Genomic DNA, 26,337 nt, shown 5'->3' with positions numbered 1-26,337 from the left:
AGGTGGGCCAAATTACCCCCGTTCAGATGTCCCAGAGAGTACCCACTTAAGTTACAGATTCCATAAAAATAGATAACCAAAACAAATTTATAAGGGAGACAAAAACAGCAGCGTAGTTTGGGGTCCGTGTATCCTGCTGATTACAGATGCACTTACACGGCTCTGAGCTGGAAGCACGCCGTTAGGCACGCCTAGTGATGTGACATTTGAACCGAGGCGTCGGAGCGTGTGTCGAGGGGAGGGGGGCGCGACACTGGTTCAGAATGAATTAATTTGTCTGCTATTTCTTTGCACAGTAGCTAGGTGTCACTAGTGAGCAATGCTGAATGAAGCTTCGAGTAATGAACCTTTGGCTGAAGCAATGGGCTGCGAGGTCTCAGTGGTTCAGGAAGCCTCATTTTGCCATCACTAGGCACGCCCCCCCAACTGCATCAGGACGATGTATATAAAATGACTGCATGCTGCAACATGCCCTCACTGCACTGTAGCAACTGAGATTGTACAAATAAGCGACCCAAACTACACGACTCCATCAGGAAAAGGCAGAAAAAGGGACAGCAAGAGAGTAACCAGAAACAGCTAAACAAACTCTGCTATGGGTGTCTTGCTTTTATTATAAGTGCAATCATGATAATGAGTAACCAGCCGGTTTCTAACACAGCTGAGTCTATGGGGAGATTATTCCCATTCTCCACCAGGGGGAGTAACGGAGGGAAATACCCAATCTGCTACATTAGTTTTAACAGTCAAACACAAAATAAAATTTAAACAAATATCTTTCTTATACATTATATGAAGATTAAACAAGTGTTAAAGAAACGCTCAGCTTGTCTCCTGAGGGCACAATGAGCAAAATGTTAAGATACTGCATTCAATTGTTTATTTAAAGCAATGAAATAACATGATCGAGTCGCCGCAGACCAGAAAACTTATCGGATCCATTTGAATTCTGCACAGAATGATATATTTTAAAGCGATATGGAGGAGATTATGAGGAGAAACGGTTAGAGATTAGAAGGAAACTGCGGCTTTACTGAGCTGAGCTCAACAGCTCTGGCCGAACTGTGATGTAAACTAAACGCTATTGGCCATTTTAAAAAAGGGGAGGGGCTGATCGATACGTCCCGCCCCGTCTTCCTGTTTCAGTGGAAATGACATCAACACATTGAATAATGCTGCGCATTTCAAGGCACTTCAGTGGGCCTTTAAATTGAAATACTATTGCTGAATTAAAGATATAGCAGCACTGTGGCTGTTTTAAAACTCACATGATGTTCAGAACAACTATCAATATTAGTTGGTAGCTTAGTGTTGTTTTTGGTGTTGTTGTATTTGTCTGTGCCTCATGTCTTCCACAGTTCCAGCTTACTCAGCTCTCCTTAGATCTAGACATTTTGTGGCTGTCACGTCCTCCACATGTTCCTTTCTGCAAACTGTCACGCTTCTATTTTAAAGCATTTTGCAGAAGTGTGAAGATAACTTCAGAAATGATACAGAAATCAGGGGATTGCATGACACTTTAATTCAATAAGAAACATGGCTGAACATGGCATATAAGCTGAAATATTTATGGCTTTCAGGTTACTGTGAAATATTAGCATTAGCATATATAGCATATTATAAAATATCACACACTTGTTGAGAACACCGATAGCCCACACAAATGTTAACATCTAAACTCGTGGAAAAACTCTTCACTGGGTTAAAGTGCAGACCACTGGTCTAGATGCAACACTTCTTCTGAGGCAGACCAAACCACACGGCACACCTAATATCATGTGCTCTACAACACCAGAGCTTCAGCTATTTGTTCTGTGCTTGATCTACCGCTATGAAGTAAGTATGAGGTCAGCTGTACGCTTGTGTGTATTATTTTGGCAGCTGTAATGTAACATAGGTGCTGTCGACTGGAACGGGATGAATATTTGTACACAGCATGGAACTGTCCACCTCAGCATGCTGAAAGAACAAAGAGGTAAAGAGTATTAGATGGATGGATAGATGGATGGATGGATGGATGGATACATCACATAATGTACCTGTAATTGATTTGGATCTAGATGCTGTTGTAAATCTGGTGTTGGTTGTACATCAGTATTATGAAGTTGTTGTTCTGCAGACCTTCTAACAGCACAAACCTTCAAAAGTCCTGAGAATGGAATAAAATAAATGAAATACAATGAAATAATGTACTGTATGTCTAAACAATTAAACACTTACAGCATTACTGTATGTTGATCTTTTCACAGATGCAACCCCTAGGCCTACACTGTATTGGCTGTAATGTTTCATATCTGTTGATATTTTTATTGTGCTTGCTTATTTCCTCTATATTTATTTAAGCCATCATCCAGCTCTCACTTAACGTTAATCTTTAAAAACACTTATAATTTATGTTCACTGTCAAAAGTGATCTATAGCAAATCTCAAAATCAATTATAATGTTGAGATGCCTACATTCACTTTTAAATGTAAAAATGACTGAAATTTAAATATGGTGGAATTTTAATGTGGGCCATTTATCGGTTATCAGCCATAACAGGAAATAATTACCAGTTTATCGGTATCGGTGCAATTATTGGTGTAGTTTTACTTACACTGATGAAAACTCACCTATAACCACAATGACCAAAACAGCATTGAACAGAGCAGATATGAGAGTAAGAGTCTGCCATGACGTCTGGTTCTGCTGAATATACTTCAACACCGTCTGGTTCTGCTGAATATACTGTACGACTGTATGATTATGGCACTCGGTTACTGGAGTTGGTTCTGTAAAGAATGAATTAAGCTATGATGTGTTAATAATCTCTAAATAATCACTGTACAGAACAATATGACTAAAAGTGTACTCACCAATGATGTGTAGTCTGGTGGGATTGCTGAATTTTGGATCTGAGTCTGTGCTCATACAGTTATAAACTCCTAACTCATCAATAGTGACATTATTTATGAACAGATGATGTTTAGAGTTCACTGAATATTTGTGGCTGAATCTTTTATTGAAGTAAAATGAAGGTGATTTTTGAACAGAGCGCATTATCAAAACCGCAGAATCTTGAAGTTTTAGTAAAAACCAATAAACCTCTTTTTCATCAAGATCACAGTTTATGGTCACATTTTGCCCCAAATCTGTTAGTTGATCTGTTAAAGTCTCTGCAGCTTCACACCATATGAGCAGATCTACAAGACAAAAAAAAAATCAAAGAATCATGTTCATTTATAAGTATCCTCTTAAAACGCTGTCACACATATTTTAATTCTTTATCATTATTATGCAACCAAGTTTTTATGTATCAAGAGAAATTAATATAGTGCAGTGTGTCCAAACATTTGACTGAATACGTGAAATAAAGTTACAGGAATAAAGCACATGAAAAGCTGTTCAAAGTACTCAAAGATACTTACAGAGATAAAGCTGAATAATCATGTTGTAGTTGTAAATAAACACTTGAATATGAAACCCGGGTCCCTCGAGACACAGAGCAAAGAGAGGAAAAGTTCAACCACGTCAAGCACAGGAAGTCAGATTTCCTCTGACCACTTTTTTCTGCATTTTTTTTTAAAGTTTAGTTTTAGTTTATTATTACAAGGACAATGCATATTAACATGACAAGTCAAAATATCTTGATTTCACCCATCATCTGCATTTCATAAGTGACTGAGTGGAGATATTACATTGTATAAGCCTAGATATTTATAGAAAAACATTGGGGAGCAAAATGTATTTTTGTGGGATCAGGAAAAAAAAACAACTTGAATTGAGACAAAGAATTAATAAAATATTGCAGTTAATATTAAGTCATCCAACCCCTGAAGATGAGCTTATTTTCATATGGAAGATGTATTTTTTTGAGCATTTGCCCATCTCCAGTATGTCTGAGACTCTTCCTGGCACAAATATACATTTAGATTTTAAATGTCCTTAAAATGTTTGATTTAAAATGTATGTAAAACTGTTTGTTTTGCATATTATAAACAGTTGATTATCAGATGTCTGTATAAAACAAATGTTTTTTTTTTTCTAAAGATGACTTGTGTGCTATCTGCAAATGATGCAACATGCTGAAATATTGAGTGTGCAGGAGCCGAATGTAATGATTGCTCAACCACTAGATGGCCGTGTGCACCAGTGGTGTGGTAGGTACCTGTTCATATTATTTAATATATGTTAAAGGGTTAGTTCACCCAAAAATGAAAATTCTGTCAGTAATTACTCACCCTCATGTTGTTCCAACCATGTAAGTCTTTCGTTCATCTTCGGAACACAAATTAAGATATTTTTGATGAAATCCGAGTGCTTTCTGACTCCTCCATAGGCTTTCAGAGGGACCCAAACTCGCCGGCCCAGAATAGTTATTAAAAACATCGTTAAAATAGTCCGTGACTACAGTGGCTCTACATTAAGTTTATCATGCGACGACAAAACTTTTTGTGTGGAAAAACAACAAAAATAACGACTTTATCCAACTATTAGTGTTCTTCAATGTGGGCCTCTGACGAGAGTTCACGGGAGCGCCAGGACGCATGCGCGAGAACTGAGATTACGGCGTTCTTCTTCTTCTACTACTTGTTACTGGCTGCTCACTCCTTGGGAGTATTACCGCCATCTACTGTACAAGATGACGCCCCGACATTGCCGGAAGCGCAAAACGGTCTGTTTATAAGCAGAGGAAGACGCGCGCTGTATGTAAGCTATTGAATTCGACACTTATTGTGATTTAGGTCTCGATGATGTCGGGACCAGAGTCCTGCACGGGTCCGATTTTGTAAATCCGCAGCCGCCTGTACCCGCAGTGCTTCAAACCGCATTCAACCCGTTTTCCGTCAACAGCACTAATTAAAATCCGCACCCGACCCGCTTAAAATAGAACCGACACCCAACCCGCACCCAAAATAAAATCATTTTAGCCAATCACATTATAGACACAATTACAATTATTGCCAGGTCATACATAAGTACCACAAAACTGAGTAACCTAACAGACGCGGCTACAACACTATATCTGCCACGCAGTTTCGTCTACCCTACATCAGACAATTTTGGGTTCAAAACACGCATTGCACACCACACATACTTAGTGTTAAATTTGAAAAATACTGTTAAACAGAACTGCTTGCTTTGTTACCACAGTTATCTGCGCGCTTCCTCAGCGACGAAGTTCCACATTTGCGGTTATAATCCAACACGAAAATGCATGCAGCAAAGCCTTTGTTTTCTTCAGATAACTCCAAATTTCTCCCACACACTGGACTTGACTTTTGATGACGTATTGTCGACAACTTTACAATCTCCACTAGCTATTCTTTTCTTCAACTCCTCAGCATCCATCTCGACGACTGCAGTGCAAGCAGATCGCGCGCGCGGTTATGATGAATTTTTAAAACTGAAAGTAGGTAACGTTATAGATTCCTGGTAGGGCGTGGCGTGTGGGCACAAATAAACTGATGTGGATTTTAAATTATTTTATCAACTTGAAATACAGGAATATTTTTGTAGACGTGTTCCTAAAAATATGCATATATTTTTACGTTTGCATGTGATTGTTTTAGACCCGTGTTTCCCCCGTGTCCGACCCGCACCCGACACAGTTGGATATTTATATCATCTTGTACAGTAGATGGCGGTAATACTCCCAAGGAGTGAGCAGCCAGTAACAAGTAGTAGTAGAAGAAGAACGCCGTAATCTCAGTTCTCGCGCATGCGTCCTGGCACTCCCGTGAACTCTCGTCAGAGGCCCACATTGAAGAACACTAATAGTTGGATAAAGTCGTTATTTTTGTTGTTTTTCCGCACAAAAAGTTTTGTCTTCGCATGATAAACTTAATGTAGAGCCACTGTAGTCACGGACTATTTTAACAATGTTTTTAATAACTATTCTGGGCCGGCGAGTTTGGGTCCCTCTGAAAGCCTATGGAGGAGTCAGAAAGCACTCAGATTTCATCAAAAATATCTTAATTTGTGTTCCGAAGATGAACGAAAGACTTACATGGTTGGAACAACATGAGGGTGAGTAATTACTGACAGAATTTTCATTTTTGGGTGAACTAACCCTTTATATAGCATATGAATTTGAACAATAAATTGAACATATCAATTTAACATATGTTATCAGGAGGGTTATATTTTTCATCAAACGGACAACAAAGCATTGGAAAGGATATTGCTGTGTGGATGTTGTTTATTTGTTTATAACAAACTATGAGTGAAGAATATCTTACCACCATTCCCTGGATTAAAGGAAAGCCACTACAGTGTGTAAAGACAAATTTTACTTTTCAAGAGGATTTCAAGAGGAAAGGTGGACAGGAAATAATGAGTAAAATTGGGACAGTATGGAATATTACATTAATATTATTGGAGAGAAAGAGACTGAAGTAGTGAGTAATATTAAATTGCTGTAACACACAGCAGTTCATCAGATCTAAAATATGAGAGTGAAACAAGCCAAAACGAGTGAGAGAATTCAGACAGCCATTGAGCGTACATATTACTCATTATTGCGGTGCAGTGCGGGGTTGAATAAGTAGGCTACATTCAAGAACATCCACTATGGTTTCGGACAACACTACAAATGGCTGAAAAGGGGGTGATTTCAGATTCAGCCAAAGATTTATGCAGATGGTCGGATCTCCACGCCGCTCCCATTAATAACAACCCCAAGAACACCATCCCAACCGTGAAGCATGGAGGTGGAAACATCATTCTTTGGGGATGCTTTTCTGCAAAGGGGACAGGACGACTGCACCGTATTGAGGGGAGGATGGATGGGGCCATGTATCGCGAGATCTTGGCCAACAACCTTCTTCCCTCAAGAGCATTGAAGATGGGTCGTGGTTGGGTCTTCCAGCATGACAACGACCCGAAACACACAGCCAGGGCAACTAAGGAGTGGCTCCGTAAGAAGCATCTCAAGGTCCTGGAGTGGCCTAGCCAGTCTCCAGACCTGAACCCAATAGATACTGTTGTCATGTGTGCGAGTAGCAAAGACAACCAGGAATACCAGACTTAACGTTGAAAACGTTTAATTATGAAGAGTTACCGTGACAAAGAAGCATTATAAATGTAAAAAAAAAAAAAAAAAATAGTAAAGAATCAAATACAAGAGTGTTGCCAAATCAAGGAAATAATCAAACCATAACTGACATAGCTAGTTTACCCAAAACCTCTAAAACTACCTGTCAAAGAAAAATGTAGAAATAAACACGAAATCTTCAGCGGATTCGCCGCCGTAAATAACCTACTCTAAGTAAAAACAAAAACACAATAGTGACAATTACTCTTCGACTATCTAACAGAGAAATATTCTGTCTACCGTTGGTTTTAGATGTAATGGTCCACAATCAGTAAACAAACTCAAAAAGCAAATCTAAATGCTCTAGACAAGTTAATACTGCATTAACACGTTCGGTCTGACAAGGATCAGTCACACGCACAAACAAATGCAGCATCAAAATTAACAAACCCGAAGGAGTGTTAGAAGTCACATAAACTAGGCATCTCACAAACTATAACGATAACACGTTCATGATGGCTTCGGAAGGAACAGCTCAATGCACGCGAGTTAGCTGAGATCTGGAGAGGATCTCCATTCTCCTTGTGAACGGGCCTTTTTAACCCGGCGGAGCGTCAGTGGATTGGTGGAACGTCAGCTCCGACGCGTAGCGTAGTGATGTCACCTACTACTTAACAGCCAATGATCACAACCTACGGGTCAGTGTTGCCAGACGTACAACGATTATCGTATTTGTACGATAATTTTGACCTCTGTACGATGTACGATCAATAATGAAAAAAAAATCCTACAATGTACGATAATTTCAGAGCTGTGTGACACTTCAAATGATGGTCGTTGTAATCATAGGGCTTCTATACTCATTGATCTAGCTGTGAATTCTACGTCTACCGCGAGAAGAACGTGAAGAGAGAGCGAGAGAGAGAACTTGCGTGTGTGTGCTAGTGTGCCTCACGAAGCGCATGTAAGGACCCTACCAATCAATTGTAAGTGCGGGCGGGCTTTTATCTATACTCCCGAACCGAATTAATCAGAACCGATGTCGTTTCAAAAAGTTGTTGGTCAATAAATAGCTGTATTCTGTACAGGTTTGACTCCTGTACGATAATTTTCTTCCAAATACGATAATTTGGAGCTTCTGGTACGATCCTTGGACGTTTCCAATCTGGCAACACTGCTACGGGAATGAATGGAAACACACACAACAGCGCAATTAAGATAGAACAATACACAAGTACACGTGGAACGTAACACTCTGTTTACATCTTGTATAAGGATGTGCTTTGTTCAGTCGGATCACAAATGGACGACGCTAAATACAGGTGTAAACGAGTTCTAAAATGTTTTGATCTTGTCCACTTTCGACCACTTCCGGAGGTCATGTGGTGAAATGTGTTCAAACAACCGCAAAAGACCATTTACTCTCCGCCTACTGACCTAATGTGTAAACATTATGGGAAGAGCACTAGCCAGACGGGATTTAAACTTTCTCTTTTGTTTTGATCTCTCTACAGAGTCTTACATGCAGTACCTTAACTTTAAGTATCAGTTGCAGTTTACATTTAAATTTAATGTTAATGCTAAATCTAAAATTGTTGGTGGTAAACTTGTTTCTAGTTATTTTTTCATTACTTACATTATAATCAGGCTACTAGTTTGGTCGGGCGAGTAAAATTCTCTTTCAAAAATTCACTTGCCCTGGTCAAGCAGACAAGCATTATTGCCAAGTCCTTTGACACAGAAAAGCTACCACTAACAGACAGGAAACTGCTGTGAAGCTGCCAAAAAGTCACATGGTCTCAACTGGTGATGTAATCGACCTCTATAGTGCACAAATATGTCGCATTGTACAATGCTGACATGTAGTGTTGAATACAGATATTACATACAATAATTATGAATTAACTTTTTTTTTAAGTTAAATAATATATATTTTTTAAATCCTCCAATTGCAACACTCTGTATCATAGCAGAAATATCTGGCCAGTGGCCACCTAGACTCAGGGGCGGCGCCAGCCGATTTTGCCGGGGCTTCAGCCCCGAATGTTTTGAGTGTAGCCCCGGAATGTATTTTGAGAAGTTGACAGACAAATATGAAACCGGACAATAGCCTATGTAAACCATGCAAATCATAAGTTGCCTTATTTTCATTGTGCTTTGGCTTTGCTGCTGTCTCTGACTGGTGATTGTTGAAATCTGTCTCACACATTGACGCACCACGTGAGTGATTTCAGCCTAGAATATCTCCAGGATCCAACAAACAATCTCACAGCAATTTTATTTATTTTTTTATAAAGTCAGCAGCGCCGCACAATCCTCTGTCAGATGAGATGTTGTCACGGTATATGTCAGAATATAAAACTCAGATTTAGTCAGCTTGATTAACATTATTACAATGTATTCCTATTTAACACAAATGTCCGTTGCTAATTACAGAAACTATAAGCAAAATTCATAAGTATAAATATATATTTATAAGTTAGGCCTGTATATAAGTTATATTTGTATGGTCCTCGAATGTGTTTGAATATTTCACCTGTCAACTGCTTAACAAATAATTTATGCTACTGCCCACTGACATGCTTTTAAAGCTATTGTTATCCATTTTTTTTTTTTGGCCTTCAAACACCTTAAAATGCACATATGTAGGTCCGAGAAATCCCAATTTTCTCTCATAGAATAGCATTATTCCCATAGTAAGTAGCATCCTAAGGAGCTAGTCATAAAGATAGTGTTACACACAGTCAGGGCGGAAACTCAGCCTGGACTGAGGAATATTATGGGTCTTACACCCTGCCCATAGAGTTATTTAATCGATCAGCGAGCGATGCTCAGCGGTTTCAGTGTTCTGGGCCGATAGCATCGGGGCAGATACTACTGATTTGTTAGATCGAAAGCAGCTTAGCCTGCAAGGCGGGAACCTCTAGGTTATAAAACCTTATAAATGTAGACGGGGAGGCCCAGCCTGCCGCCATACAAATATCCTGCAAGGCAATCCCACTAGACCAAGCCCACGACGAGTGCGCTTATGGGATTAATATCCTGCCATGATTCAAAACTGAAAATAAAGTTCTGAAAGGTTGAAACTAAGTGTTCGAAAACTCAAAATCTTACAATAAAATTTTTTGCAAGATCGAAAAATAAGATTTGCAAGTTTGCAAAATGTAAAAAAAAATAAAAATATCTCTGCAAACATTATGTTATTTTTGAGATTTCCTTCTTCAGAACTGCAACTTTTTTTTTACGATGTTGCGGAAACAATTTTCCAGAGTTTCAAATTTGTCAGTGTTCTCCCACTGTATTAGTTTGTTTTCCAGGTTTGAAACCTTGTAAATGGTGATCTGAAAACTGGTGTGCGAATGTGTGAAAAAAAGTTTTGAAACTCTGAAAAAAGAGTTTTGCAGGCTTGCAAAGTGATAAAAAAAAAAAAATCTCTGCAAACATAATTTTGTTTTTGAGTTTTCCTCCTTCAGAAGTGCAACCCTCTTTTTTACGGTGTTGTGCAATCATTTTTTCAGAGTTTCGAATTTGTCAGTGTTCTCCCAGTGTATTAGTTTACTTTCCAGATTTGAAACCTTGTAAATGGTGATCTGAAAACTGGTGTGCGAATAGGTGAAAAAAAGTTTTGAAACTCTGAAAACTGAGGTTCGAAAGGGCGAAACTTACTACATTACATTGCATTTGCACTCCCATTGCAGACTATTTTTTTCAGAGCTGAGTTTACAACACCCACTTTGCGGAGATATGCACACACAGTTGCGAGCTTGCGACTCACGTGATTTGTGGCAGCGTTGTCACGCAGCTCTGCTCTGAAACTCTGAAACTCAGACTGAGCGAAAATGAAGCTTCGCAACTTCGCAACTTAAAAAAAGCCTGGAGGGAGGGCCTTCTGCTCCTGGCCAATGCTTTGCTGTCTGCTGACGTACAGTCCAATCACAACTCGTATTTACTGGAAAGGTGGGATTGACCGACAGCTCCGCCAATGACGAAATTCTCACTCTCGAAATTCTCATACTCGCTCTCCTCACACAGCGAGCGACTCACTTTCCTAAGCTGGCGACTCACTCTCACTCACCTCACACAGCGAGCAACTCACTTTCATCAGCTGGCGACTCACTCTCCTCTGATGGCGACCCACTCTTCTCACATAGCGAGCGACTCACTTTCATCAGCTGGCGACTCACTTTCATCAGCTGGCGACTCACTTTCATCAGCTGGCGACTCACTCTCCTCAGATGGCGACTCACTTTCCTCAGCGAGCGACTCATTCTCCTCACGCAGCGAGCGACTCAGTCATGTACATTGGCCTAATATTATAATAAAATCTCAAGTACTGTATTGGTGCAATAACTAACTTCAGTAAACTGTTCAATTTTGTGTTGTAAAAATAATTTATTCTGAACCAATAATCTTAAATTGATTCCCATTGGAATTTTTTTTTATTATTATTTATAAAGGCAATTTCCCCCTAACTGTCATCTTTCAAGTCAAATTCTATACATTTTAAGTCACTATATTGCTTTTACCAATCAAATTGACTAGTATAAACAAAAACGTTTTTTTCCCACTGCAGAGAAAACTGCATCAGAGGTGGCATTTATAAAAAGTTTAATATGCAAAACAAGCATAAAAAAACAAAAAAAACATTGCTTTGGTATCAAATATTCAACATGAATGCATGAGGCAAAAATAAAAAATAATATTTTGTGTATATTATGTGTATCTTATGTTTGTTTAATGACTGCTGCTGGCCAATAAAAAAGCCAATAAAATTGGAGTTGTATGAATACAATTGGAGTTAAAAAACAAAAAATAATCATAAAACATAATGGGGCATTCATGTTGAATATTCTTTTGAATGGTGTTATCAAATAATAATCTGTTATAATCTGATAGAGAAAAACAACATGAAAATAGGCCTACAGTTAACTAATGTGATCTTTACAAAAACATAATGGTGTATGTAACTTTGAAATGTGTTTTACCTATTTTGATACCAATGTGAATCAGCAAAAATGTCACATTTTCAGAATATTCTATTTTAAAGATAATTTATCAAATAAACTTTTAAAAAAGCTGTGCATCCTGTTTGTGTATCCTGTGCTCTTTCGTCATTGGCGGAGCAGTCGGTCAATCCCACCTTTCCAGTAAATACGAGTTGTGATTGGACTGTACGTCAGCAGACAGCAAAGCATTGGCCAGGAGCAGAAGGCCCTCCCTCCAGGCTTTTTTAAGTTGCGAAGTTGCGAAGCTTCATTTTCGCTCAGTCTGAGTTTCAGAGTTTCAGAGCAGAGCTGCGTGACAACGCTGCCACAAATCACGTGAGTCGCAAGCTCGCAACTGTGTGTGCATATCTCCGCAAAGTGGGTGTTGTAAACTCAGCTCTGAAAAAATAGTCTGCAATGGGAGTGCAAATGCAATGTAATGTACAGATGGTGGACAACCAAAATGCCTATTACCGCCGCGCCAGCTGCCGCGGCGAAATCACCGCGGCGAAAATAAACCAGCCGCATTTCAAAGTCGTTCCCGAAATGACCGCCAGGTGGCGCAAAGGGACATTGTGCAAAACAGCAGCAATTGCCGCATTTTAAAATGTAAGTGGGTTAAATATAAAACCCTAAGCCTAATAGGCATAATTTTCATATATATAAATAGGCCTATTAGGCTACAGCAGAATAGAACCAAATATAGAATAAATTTTAGAACTGAAAAAATAGAATCAAAAGTTAAAAATAGAGACGATATTAGGAGCAATGACGCAGAATATTTTTACTATTCTATTGAGGAATTAGATAAATGAAGAGCTCTCGTGAGCGATACAATTGCATAGTAATTTATAGTGATTTCAAAAGCAGTCCTTAAAAAAAAAATACATGGAGTAGTGTGGCATAATTTTTGAGAGATTACTCGGAACGCGTTTTAGTTAAGATCCTGGTTTCAATGCCCTTAAAGGGATACTCCACTTTTTTCGGAAATAAGCTCATTTTACATCTCCCCCAGAGTTAAACAGTTGAGTTTTACCGTTTTAGAATCCATTCAGCCGAACTCCGGTTCTGACGGTACCACTTTTAGCATAGCTTAGCACAGATCATTGATTCTGATTAGTCCAGTAGCATTTCTTTCAAAATGACCAAAAAGTTTCAATATTTTTCCTATTTAAAACTTGACTCTTCTGTAGTTAAACCGTGTACTAAGATCGACGGAAAATGAAAAGTTGCGATTTTCTAGGCTGATATGGCTAGGAACTACTCTCATTCCAGCGTAATAATCAAGGAACTGTGTGTCTGTACCATGGGTGCAGCAGGCGTAATGATATGACGCAGCGCCTGAAAATAGTCCCCAGCTCGGTAACTTCTTCCAACGTGACCGGGACTAAGTTTGTCTAACCTATTAGACCTATTTTCAGGCGCTGCGTCATATCACTACGCCTGCTGCACTCATGGTACAGCCGCACAGTTCCTTGATTATTACGCCGGAATGAGAGTAGTTCCTAGTCATATAGGCTTAGAAAATCGCAACTTTTCATTTTCCGTCGATCTTAGTACACGGTTTAACTACAGAAGAGTCAAGTTTTAAATAGGAAAAATATTGAAACTCTTTGGTCATTTTGAAAGAAATGCTACTGGACTAATCAGAATCAATGATCTGTGCTAAGCTATGCTAAAAGTGGTACCGTCAGACCCGGAGTTCGGCTGAATGGATTCTAAAACGGTAAAACTCAACTGTTTAACTCTGGGGGAGATGTAAAATGAGCATATTTCCGAAAAAAGTGGAGTATCCCTTTAATGTATATAGGCTTGGCTACTGCTTTAAAAAAATGTCACAACGCGTTTTGAGATTGTTTTGAATTAAACATTGAAGTTTAAAATGTAGTGTTTTGGCACACCAGGCCGAGTGGCGTTACGCATTGTTCAAAAATCAGGTTTTATTCTGGCATGTTGAACTGGCGTTATATATATATAGCCTATATATATATATATATTTTGATTTATTAGATTTAGATTTTAGATTTCGTTAGATTTATTTTTCTCATAACAGCTAAAATAACTAATATATGCCTTGTCTTAATATGACCTAATATAGGCAATAGGCATATAATAGCCTATATAATAAATTAGCAAAACTTGGCCACTAAATATTTAATTTTCAATTATTTTAATTATCACAATTAAAGTTTTAATTTTATTAAATTGAACAAGCGCAACAATCAGCATTTAATCAAATATTCTAAAAGATGTATTATTAATAATAATGTTATTTCAACATAATATTTCGTTTTTTCGACATAATGTGTGCGTGCAACAAGCAAGATGTGTAGCCTATTTGTAAATCCGGTGATGCGTGCATTGATTTTTATCAATAAACTAGTGTTTTCTGACAGTGTCGACTACAAAGATGAAGTTGACGATCGCCATATTTGTAGTGAACGCACCTAGAGAGGAATGCACATTTAGACATAGTCAGAGAGTAGCCTTTTTCTTTTCGTTTTGAATTATTTCGTTTGAAGACATTTCAAGCTTTGTGTATTTGATGTATTTATCATGTCTGTGTGAGGCATACGCTGAGTTTCGTTAAGTTAGGAGGATGAAATGCGCTCCAGCTGACGTGCAATGCAAGTGACCGCGCGGGCGCCTCCATGATTAGTGTCTGTTATATTTGCTTCTCTTACTTATTTAAATACAGGCAATTGGTTGATGAAAAATTGATTAAAATTAAGATACAATTTATAGAAAACGAAATTCACTTTAAAGAAAGGTTTTCTACTAAACAAAACGTAATGAAGTGGTCAAAATCATGTCTGACCCACTCCATATCCATCTCTCGATATAATGCATCCTATCTTACTAGGGTGACCACCTGTTACTAAGCCCAAGGGGGGACAATGGGTATGTTTCTGAGGGACAATGTGGGACACTGCCTGGCGCGGCGGTGCCCCACTGGCAGACTCACTGATAGTGGTTTACCCATTTCTAGCACATACCACCTTGCATAGTATTAATAATGCCCTATTCTCCTAAATGTGTAATTTTTGATGTATGCTCATGAATAGGCCAACCAATGTGTGTTTTTTTTTCTAAATAAAGACTCATAATATTTTGAACATTCAATGAATTGACAGATGTACTTCCACTTAAGATTTACTATTTAATTTGATTTATTTTTCAATACAATTTATTTACTTTAAATAAATTAATAAATTATAATATAAATGTATAGGATTAACAGGAATTGTAGTTGCTCAACACCACAGGAACAATTAAAAAAAGTATTTAAAAAATACGATTGACCTCGTATTCCCCTCCCTCCATGTCCGATTGAGAAGGACGTTTTGCAAAGGTCACAAAAAGCCCTCTCGGTATCCCCCTCAACACCTTTCAGCCACAAATATTCATTTCCCCCCTCTTGTTTCTTGTACTCACACCTTCTCTTTTTAATTGATGATGGCGTTGCCTCTCAGACAGTCTCTTTCTCGAATTTTTCGAATTGGAAAGCGCGCATCTAAGTTCCTTCCTTCCCAGTGTGTCTGGTATGCGCGTGCGTGCGCTGTCATGACAACAACGAAAAAGTTGACAACCTAGTCAGCAGTTCAACTGAGGGGTTTGTGTGGCAACAATAGCGTGCTGAAATGTCAAGTAATGTTCGTTTGTCTGCTTGGGGCTCGAGTATATAGAGCGACCAACTTTTTTTTGAGCAAGCATAGATTATGCGTGACACGGTCTCAATTTGCGTGACGCGTGAATTGGGCTTCAAACGCTGTGCGCGCACGCGCTACGCGGGACGGGTGGTCACCCTATATCTTACTCGTGCTGTTCACTTTTCATATTCAACATAGATGGAAAAAAATAACATTATAATATTTTAACAAATATGATACTAAATGAGATTATTTAATGGCTACAACAGTATAGTAGGCCTATAGACTTTTTTTTTTTTAGAATAGAATTTTGCTGTGCACTTGCATATTAGTGTCAGCTGGGAAGGAAATATAGAGACCAGACCTCTTGGAACTTTAACTGAATAAATAGCGTTGGTAAAGCATACTGAAATTACATCCCTACAAATTTATTAGGCCCTACTGAAAATAAATGTATCGAATTTAAGCAAAGTAGCCTAAATGTTAAGACTGTAAGCCCTTTGCTTTTTTACGTAGCCTATAAAGGACTCTTATAGCCGACTTTGTGTTAATTTAATTTGTAGAGGATTTTTTTTAACTCAAACATTAACACTGAAATAAATGAAACTAAATTATTGTAAATTTTTTGGCACACCACGACGAGTGGCGCTATGCATTGTTCTAAAGCCAGGTTTTATTCTGGCATGTTGAATTAGTGTTCGACAAACACGGCGGCGCGTTCATTTGAATGAAGAGCGTTTGAGCGAACACACACTGGAACGTTAGGCCATGTCGCAACGAGTGAATCGTGGCCGAGTGGTTGAACTTACGTTACGATCATTTAGATGACACGGGTTCGAATCCCGAACTAACTTGGACTACTGATATTTTTATATTAGCCTATTAATGCATTAATGCGTTTAAACAACAAACAATAAAATCAGAACCAGTATTCTGTTGCGTTCATGGTTTCAGTGACAGTAATGCATCCACGGCTTTTCAAAATGTCACAAAGCGTTTTGAGATTGTTTTGAATGAAATATTTAAGTTTATAATTAAGTGTTTTGGCACACCACAACGAGTGGCAAACTCTTTGTTTTGTTTTGCAAACTCAGCTAGCCTGTGGGGGGTTTGGAGAAGGCAATAGTTGCTTTATCGTGGGGGTGCAGGACAGAGGTGTTAATGTTCCGTCTTTCATATGGAGAGTGTCGGAGCCAGCCTGATGAGCAGGCAAAGGCTAAATTCTTTTAAGGATTAATCTCAAAATCTCCAAAAGTCCATAGCCTATGTACAGTAGGCCCTATATCTTATTAAATTATATATTGTAGTTTTATTGATTGTATTTAAAGGTTTTCCACACACAATTTCAATTTAGCAGATACAGAGCTCTTTAATTCGCGACCCACCTCGTTTTATTGTAAGGTGAATTCAGCAAGGCATGTTGTATCTTTGAAGGAACAAAAGCTATTTGTTACTGCCACTGAAACCATGAACGCAACAGAATACTGGTTCTGATTTTATTGTTTGTCGTTTAAACGCATTAATAGGCTAATATAAAAATATCAGTAGTCCAAGTTAGTTCGGGATTCGAACCGGTGTCATCTATATGATCGTAACGTAAGTTCAACCACTCGTCCACGATTCACTCGTTGCGACATGGCCTAACGTTCCAGTGTGTGTTCGCTCAAACGCTCTTCATTCAAATGAACGCGCCGCCGCGTTTGTCCAACACTAATTCAACATGCTAGAATAAAACCTGGCTTTAGAACTATGCATAGCGCCACTCGTCGTGGTGTGCCAAAAAAATTACAATAATTTAGTTTCATTTATTTCAGTGTTAATGTTTGAGTTAAAAAAAAATCCTCTACAAATTAAATTAACACATTTTTTCGATTTTTTCTTTCGTGATTTGTGTGGATGACACACATCGACATATACAGTATTATCAGCTGTATTATTAATGCTTAATTTCAAGAAAGACCCGCCGCGCGCAGTGAGGGAGACCAAACTTAGTAAAAAAATATCCAGCGCGAGAGAGGCAAAGAAAAACGCCTGTTCTTAATTTGTTGCTTTGAACTTTTTTCGTTTTGTACCGTTTTGATTTTTTTATTTAGCTGCAATTTCTTTGACAATAGAAATTTAAAATGTTGCAAGAATAAGATTCTGTGTTTCTTATTTTGCATCACAAAGGGAATAAACTCTATCGATGCAACCCTGTTTAAATAAATAAACTGTCCCGACACTTTATTCATACCTTGAAATGTGCGATGGGTTTTCAAACTTAATTTATTTTCTTTTTCTTTTACATTTTCAGTTTATTTTTTAATTGAAAGTAATACTGTATTGAAAGTATTTTTCTGATTTTTTCGATCTGTTTTGAATAATGTCTTCCGTTGCTATGGCCGGGTATCACTGTCAGTCATCTCAATCTCGTGAATGATTCACACACACAAAAAAAATAATTTAGCAGATTAAAGACGAGCTTCATCATCTTCATTTTCTGGTGCAATCGGCTGACAGTCTTCCTTCATCAGATGTGTCGTCTTTGCAGCGGCACAACTGGAATGTTGCAAATTTATGTTGTAATGTACAATTGATAATTAAACAAGACGATTGACTTTAATAAACAGATGCATTTTTACGCATCAAGAACGGAAAAACATAAACACTGTCATCTACACTGAGATTCGATCTCAGATCGTTTGAAGCTCCGAGAGGCTATGTTAATGCATTGACCACAGAGCTATGGTCTGAATACCCTAGGTCTACTACTGTTTGTTCGGTATTTGAACCGATTTGAATTCGGTTAACCGATTTGTTAACCAATTCTGTTGTAGCATAATAGGCCTATATTTTTTCCCTAAAAGTTTGTTTTATTCTCTACTTTGTTTGTTTATATTTTTACATATTCAATCAGTCTCATTTTTGTTCAAATAATGAATTTTTTTTTTTTTTTTTTTTTTTTTACAAGATCTTGCGCCATGTTTAGCCTATTTATTTATTTTTTCAATTTTTTTTTTAAATAAACAGATAGGAAACTTACCTTTTAAAATGCCGCAGTTGCTGCTGTTTTGCCCTGTCACTTGCGGCACCCGGTATAGCCTAGTCATTTCGCTTCGACTTTGAAATTCGACTGGTTTATTTTTGCTGCGGCAGTAATAGGCATTGTGGTTGATTATTTATTAAATAATTCAATTGATAATCATAACAACATGTAAGCCTATTTAATTCTGAATATAACAAAGAATGCTTAAACCGACTAACATCGGTTAGTAACTGCAAGTCCTGAAAATGTTTTAATTTTATGTAAGTAAATGACAAGTAACCTATTGACATAGCCTTTCTAAATTATAGAAAAACTGGGCACACACTTTTAACGTGTCTACTTTGTTTAAATTTAATGAATTTGAATTCGTTTAACCACAATATTTATCTTGAATTTATCTGTGGCCTCTCAGCTCAGATTACTGCCGCGGCAGATTACGGCATAAAGAGAATAAACTGACACTTTTCAAAGTCTGTGATTACAGCGCCACTCAGCGGTAAAAGGCAGCAAATACACATCCCAATTTTGCCGCCGCGGGAACGGCGGCGGTAAAAGTCTCATTCTGGTTGTCCACCATCTGTAGTAAGTTTCGCCCTTTCGAACCTCAGTTTTCAGAGTTTCAAAACTTTTTTTCACCTATTCGCACACCAGTTTTCAGATCACCATTTACAAGGTTTCAAATCTGGAAAGTAAACTAATACACTGGGAGAACACTGACAAATTCGAAACTCTGAAAAAATGATTGCACAACACCGTAAAAAAGAGGGTTGCACTTCTGAAGGAGGAAAACTCAAAAACAAAATTATGTTTGCAGAGATTTTTTTTTTTTACCACTTTGCAAGCCTGCAAAACTCTTTTTTCAGAGTTTCAAAACTTTTTTTCACACATTCGCACACCAGTTTTCAGATCACCATTTACAAGGTTTCAAACCTGGAAACCAAACTAATACAGTGGGAGAACACTGACAAATTTGAAACTCTGGAAAATTGTTTCCGCAACATCGTAAAAAAAAAGTTGCAGTTCTGAAGAAGGAAATCTCAAAAATAACATAATGTTTGCAGAGATATTTTTATTTTTTTTACATTTTGCAAACTTGCAAATCTTATTTTTCGATCTTGCAAAAAAATTTATTGTAAGATTTTGAGTTTTCGAACACTTAGTTTCAACCTTTCAGAACTTTATTTTCAGTTTTGAATCATGGCAGGATATTAATCCCATATGCGCTCTGATACCTAACGGGCACTGCAGGCCCTTAGAAGTGTAAGCCAGCGCTATAGCGTCAACTATCCACCTGGATAGAGTCTGCTTCGATGCGGCTAGTCACTTAGAATGTCCGCTGAACGAAACAAAGAGCTGTTCTGTCCGTCTGAAGACAGTCGAGCGAGACACATAAGCCCTTAATGCCCTGACCGGGCAAAGGAAGCTCGCGTCCTTCTCCTCGTTATCAACCGGCAGGGCTGACATGGAAATGACCTGGGCCCTGAACGGTGTGTTGAGGGACTTAGGAACGTAACAAAGAAACAAAGAGCTGTTCTGTCTGTCTGAAGACAGTCGAGCGAGACACATAAGCCCTTAATGCCCTGACCGGGCAAAGGAAGCTTGCGTCCTTCTCCTCGTTATCAACCGGCAGGGCTGACATGGAAATGACCTGGGCCCTGAATTGTGTGTTGAGGGACTTTGGAACGTACCCGTGTCTTGGTTTAAGTATGACTTTCGAGTCATTCGGCCCCAATTCCATACACTTCGCGCTCACAGAGAGCGCTTGCAAGTCCCCTATACGCTTCACCGAAGCGAGAGCCATAAGAAACACTGTCTTGAAAGACAAGTGTTTGATATCTATAGAATGGATTGGCTCGAATGGGGCACCTTTCATGGCTTCCAAAACCGTAGAAAGGTCCCATATGGGGACTGAGGGGGGTCTGGGAGGATTCAGTCTCCTAGCTCCTCTAAGGAAGCGGACGACCAGATCGTTTCTCCCAAGTGACTGGCCAAGCGTTGGTTTAGTAAACGCCGCTATAGCCGCCACGTAAACCTTGAGCGTGGATGGGTTTCTGCCCTTATCCAATAGCTCTTGCAGGAAGGAGAGAACCTCCGTCACCCCGCAGTCTGGTGGCGATATGCCACGAGCTGTGCACCAGCTAGAAAACACAGACCATTTTGAGGAGTAGAGCCGTCTAGTAGACGGAGCCCTAGCCTGCATGATCGATTTCAGCACTCCTACAGGGAGGTTAGTGGGTACCCACTGATGGCCCACGCATGTAGGGACCACAGCTCTGGGCGAGGATGCCAGATCGAGTCCTTGGCCTGAGAGAGGAGGTCCTTCCTCACTGGTATCGGCCATGGGGCAGTGCTTGTCAGCTGCATCATAACTGGAAACCAAGCCTGTGTAGCGAAAATCACTTCTGGGGAATAATTAACTCAAATGAAGGTGATATTCATGAGTTTATGAATATGATTTTCTTATTGTCTACATAAATTAAATTACCCAAAAAAGGAATATATGATCAATTTGTAAGGGTAACCTTTACCAGAATTAATTTTAGTTATCTAAATATACTGTTTGTCCCGCAAAATTTATATAAGACTTCCTTATCAAACATCAATAAAAGTACCCTTCTTACAAACTCCAAGAAAGATAAATTTTCTGGCCGTGAACATTAATCTTCCCGTGTTTATAAAATTAAACTACTCAACGTAGTAAATAATAAAAGCTTTGTATCTTGGATCGTCCTTTTCAGGGACTTCGATTTGGTGAGCAATAAAGCAGATTCAACTCAAAAGATTATTGGGTTTAATAAAAGCAAACTAAGGAATACATATGTCACAGGTCGGGGTGGAGCGCCAGCGGGCCGCCCACCCCTTCGCTTGCGTGCCGCCCCTGAGGAGCTGACCGTGGACACGAAGGAGACAGACACAGAATTCAAAATAAATATACTCTTTATTAAATAATAAAAACAAAATCTTAAAAAGTCTCTTCAACATTCTCTTCTTTTGGAGAGCAGGTTCTTCACTGGACTCAGAGAGTGGAGGAAACGTATATCTCACAGCACTAACAGGTTCTTCTCACAGCACTAGCGGGCTCGTCACTGGACTCGGAGAGTGGAGGAAACATATAACTCACAGCATTAGCAGGCTCTTCACTAGCATTAGCCGGCCCTTCCAGCATTAGCAGGCTCTTCTGGACTCAGACAGAGAGTGGGGGATACGTGTAACTCACAGCATTAGCAGGCTCTTCACTAGCCCCAAACAGAGAGTGGAGAATACGTATAACTCACAGCATTAGCAGGCTCTTCACTAGCAGTAGCAGGCCCTTCCAGCATTAGCAGGCTCTTCCAGCATTAGCAGGCTCTTCATTGGACTCAGGCAGAGAGTGGAGGATACGTGTAACTCACAGCATTAGCAGGCTCTTCACTAGCATTAGCAGGCCCTTTCAGCATTAGCAGGCTCTTCACTAGCCCCAGACAGAGAGTGGATAATACGTATAACTCACAGCATTAGCAGGCTCTTCACTAGCATTAGCAGGCCCTTCCAGCATTAGCAGGCTCTTCCAGCATTAGCAGGCTCTTCATTGAACTCAGGCAGAGAGAGGAGAATATGTATAACTCACAGCATTAGCACAGCATTAGCAGGCTCTTCACTAGCATTAGCAGGCCCTTTCAGCATTAGCAGGCTCTTCACTAGCCCCAGACAGAGAGTGGATAATACGTATAACTCACAGCATTAGCAGGCTCTTCACTAGCATTAGCAGGCCCTTCCAGCATTAGCAGGCTCTTCCAGCATTAGCAGGCTCTTCACTAGCCTCAGGCAGAGAGTGGAGAATACGTATAACTCACAGCATTAGCAGGCTCTTCACTAGCAGTAGCAGGCCCTTCCAGCATTAGCAGGCTCTTCATTGAACTCAGGCAGAGAGAGGAGAATATGTATAACTCACAGCATTAGCCGGCTCTTCACTGGACTCAGGCAGAGAGAGGAATGGATACGTGTAACTCACAGCGTTAGCAGGTTCTTCACTGGACTTAGAGTAGAGAGAGGAATGGACAGCTGTGACTGCGAGTGAACAGCAAAAATAATTCCCACACTCACATTTCCACCACACACTGTAAGGTTTCACTCGTGCTCATTTCCACAATAAAACTGCAATTCGACAGACTCACGGTGCACCCAAAGCTTCCGCCCGCAATCCAGCCGAAGTTTTCTCTGTCTCTCTCTTGCTCTCTCTCTCGCGGCCTCCCTCCGCATCAGCGGCCACAGCCGCTCACGCGCTGCGTGCCTCACATCTCCTCGTCCCCTCTCTCTCCTCGTCCCCTCTCTCTCCTCCAAATGGACTTTTATACCCAACTTTGGGAGCATGTGCCCCAATCAGCGCTCTAGCTCCTCCCCCTCCACACCTGCCGCTCATTTTCTTTCTTTTTAATCACCCGGTGACACATAACTAGGCTACTATTCACACAGGGTAAATATGCGTATATGGCAATACAAACAGTACAATACAAACAAACGGATAACAGCTGGGGGAGAGGAATAGGGAGTGATCAGAGAATGAGAGAGAGAGAGAGAGACAGAGAGAGAGAGAGAGAGAGAGAGAGAGAGAGAGAGAGAGCATCTTAGGATGGCAAATTTCAAACAAAGTAACCCTTTGAGCGGACAACAAGGAATCACATCGCCCTAAGCAGGGGCAGATAATCTTAATGCATTCACCAGCTTGATATAACGAATACTTGCAGATTGTTCTCTGTGTTGCTGAAGAGGAAAGGCGTGTGTGTCGGTCCCTCAGAGCTGGCGTGCTTCTCGTGCTTCCGAAGCAAATGAAGTTCGCGGGGAGTTTAAAAAGGGTCTTAAAGTTAGAGTTGCCGACTACGTTCACTTCACTGAACGCAGGAAATGTCCGAAGACTAAAATGAAGAAAGATTAAAGAAAGAAAACAAAAATTAAAGAAAGAAAAGAAAAACGGAGAGAACTCCTTAACCCTCTGGGGACCAAGCTGTTTTTGGGGCCCTTGAGATGTTCTGACATGCTCTGACATTTGTGCTTTTTTCAGTTATTTATAAACATGTTAATGGCAAAGGTGTAAATTCACTCTATATAGCACAAACAGGCCTACCATAATATGCGAGCAACATGTATGTAGATGTTTGTATTTTTAAGAGAATAATGTTTATGCGTGGTTATTTAAAAAAATAAAAATGAAAGTTGCTGAAATAAGACCACAAAACTCATGCAAAATATGTGCCCACAAGACTTTTGACTAATGGATGTTGTCTCTTCGAGTTCTAGCTTCAAAATTATGTGAAAATAGTCTTGCTTTATCGTTCACAAAAAAATACATTGATTTAAATGGTGTAAAACAGGTTTTGCTTGGAAAGCCAATATGCGAGGGGGAGGAGTAGTTTACACCTTAGATTACCCAGTCCCACCCACTCTGCATAATGACTCTGCATAATTAGCCATTCATTCAGGTGTGACACTGACTGAGCCACAATGCAAGGACAAAATATATATTTTGAAGAGGACTTATATTGACCATTTAAGATTTTGCTTACATCTATCTTGTAAATATGTTTTGCTATTTTATTAAAAAGGTTACAATTACAACAATAATTACAATTTCAGCAATATTTCTGCAAAAAAGTACTCTTTCTTTGTAAAAAAAAAAAAAGATTATAGGCCTACATTTTATCATATGTATTCATTAGTTTGAATATAGCCAACATTGGAACATCTTAGTCTATGACTTTATTTTTGACAAAATAGTATTTTATATATATATATATATATATATATATATATATATATATGAGCAGAAAAGCTTATTTGATGTGACAGTCTATTCTACAGTAAAAACTGTACCCAAATCTAGTCAACAAAATGTTGTCTTTCATACTTCGCCTGACTGTAACGTTGTTTTTATGAAATATTAGGGCATAGCCTATAAATGTTAATTTGCAGTTTAATACGTTGCTTATACAAATACATTTTATTTCAACATATTTCAGTCGATTTTTACTCATCTCAGTAGGCTATAGCAAAGCAGTTTATTCTTTCACACACAGACGCGCGATTCATATTTAGGCTAAACAGTCTTTACAAATATGTACCCTTCATTCATCTCACAGAAACGCGATTCATATTTAGGCTAAACAGTCTTTACAAATATGTACCCTTCATTCATCTCACAGAAACGCGATTCATATTATAGAAACGCGATTCATCTTTTTGTTTACATAGGCCTAACGTTATTCCATAACGTTATTCCACATTAACACTTGAGAAAGGATAACGCGGGCGCGTTTTTGGTCCCCAGAGGGTTAAGGAGTCGTGTAACAGGAAACCTCTCACTGACCAAGTGCAAAGGTGTGTCTTCTGGATCCATCTTTATGGAAAAGATGGGTTCACGCCTCTAGTCGCGTGAACGACCAATGAACGTCCAAAGATCTCTGAGCGGGAAGATTCTCTTTGTCCTGTCGGATGGTTCATCTGCATAGTTTATGACGCTGTTTAGAATTCGTCATTTTTACTCCAGAAAGCTGGTACACACAGAATAATACATTTTCTTGAAATTTGTCGTCGAGATTCGACACCATCGGGTCTTTACGATTACAAGGACACCACACATGACATTTTTGCAAGACAGTGACACAGAGCTACATTAATATGTATAATTATACACGTTTAGGGTTTGATTAACATACAATAAAATTGTAGATAGCTTACATCAAAATGACATGGGCATATAAAATGCAACACAGAAATACACTCACCTAAAGGATTATTAGGAACACCATACTTATACTGTGTTTGACCCCCTTTCGCCTTCAGAACTGCCTTAATTCTACGTGGCATTGATTCAACAAGGTGCTGAAAGCATTCTTTAGAAATGTTGGCCCATATTGATAGGATAGCATCTTGCAGTTGATGGAGATTTGTGGGACGCACATCCAGGGCAGGAAGCTCCCGTTCCACCACATCCCAAAGATGCTCTATTGGGTTGAGATCTGGTGACTGTGGGGGCCATTTTAGTACAGTGAACTCATTGTCATGTTCAAGAAACTAATTTGAAATGATTCGAGCTTTGTGACATGGTGCATTATCCTGCTGGAAGTAGCCATCAGAGGATGGGTACATGGTGGTCATAAAAGGATTGACATGGTCAGAAACAATGCTCAGGTAGGCCGTGGCATTTAAACGATGCCCAATTGGCACTAAGGGGCCTAAAGTGTGCCAAGAAAACATCCTCCACACCATTACACCACCACCACCAGCCTGCACAGTGGTAACAAGGCATGATGGATCCATGTTCTCATTCTGTTTACGCCAAATTCTGACTCTACCATCTGAACGTCTCAACAGAAATCGAGACTCATCAGACCAGGCAACATTTTTCCAGTCTTCAACTGTCCAATTGTGGTGAGCTTGTGCAAATTGTAGCCTCTTTTTCCTATTTGTAGTGGAGATGAGTGATACCCGGTGGGTACCCTAGAAATGGTTGTGCGTGAAAATCCCAGTAATTGAGCAGATTGTGAAATACTCAGACCGGCCCGTCTGGCACCAACAACCATGCCACGCTCAAAATTGCTTAAATCACCTTTCTTTCCCATTCTGTTTGGAGTTCAGGAGATTGTCTTGACCAGGACCACACCCCTAAATGCATTGAAGCAACTGCC

The 26,337-nt window shown here is 39.3% G+C and overlaps 2 protein-coding genes across 3 annotated transcripts in view; one reads left to right on the top strand and one right to left on the bottom strand.

The window, feature by feature from the left end:
• Positions 1 to 1,499: 1,499 nt before the first annotated feature.
• Positions 1,500 to 3,525, bottom strand: LOC311296047 (uncharacterized protein). 2 transcript variants are annotated; one of them, XM_084417710.1, is made up of 6 exons: positions 3,409 to 3,525; positions 2,857 to 3,183; positions 2,731 to 2,772; positions 2,614 to 2,700; positions 2,040 to 2,149; positions 1,500 to 1,959 (listed from the first exon to the last, which is right to left on the bottom strand). In XM_084417710.1, the coding sequence occupies exons 1-6, from the start codon at positions 3,428 to 3,430 to the stop codon at positions 1,870 to 1,872; spliced, it is 678 nt and encodes a 225-aa protein (XP_084273836.1). In that variant the 5' UTR covers positions 3,431 to 3,525; the 3' UTR covers positions 1,500 to 1,869. The 2 variants fall into 2 exon arrangements, with proteins under 2 accessions (XP_084273836.1, XP_084273835.1); XM_084417709.1 differs by having other exon boundaries at positions 2,614 to 2,772.
• LOC311296046 (uncharacterized protein) overlaps positions 1,839 to 26,337 on the top strand; it is a 64,546-nt gene continuing 40,047 nt past the window's right edge. The window contains exons 1-2 of the mRNA XM_084417707.1: positions 1,839 to 1,975; positions 4,031 to 4,140. The gene's annotated coding sequence lies outside the window, so the exon portion shown is untranslated. The remainder of the gene's footprint in view (positions 1,976 to 4,030; positions 4,141 to 26,337) is intronic.

This window comes from Rutilus rutilus, assembly GCF_951802725.1.
Source record: "Rutilus rutilus genome assembly, chromosome: 8".
Taxonomy (NCBI): Eukaryota; Metazoa; Chordata; class Actinopteri; order Cypriniformes; family Leuciscidae; genus Rutilus; species Rutilus rutilus.
This window is presented reverse-complemented; position numbering and strand designations above follow the sequence as displayed.

Coding starts and splice junctions, on each gene's coding strand:
- LOC311296047 (XM_084417709.1), bottom strand. CDS start 3,430: ATGATTATTCAGCTTTATCTCT. Junction 2,150..2,613: donor TTTGGTCATTGTGGTTATAG/GTGAGTTTTCAT, acceptor TTCCATTCTCAG/GACTTTTGAAGGTTTGTGCT. Junction 1,960..2,039: donor TAGATCCAAATCAATTACAG/GTACATTATGTG, acceptor TTGTTCTTTCAG/CATGCTGAGGTGGACAGTTC.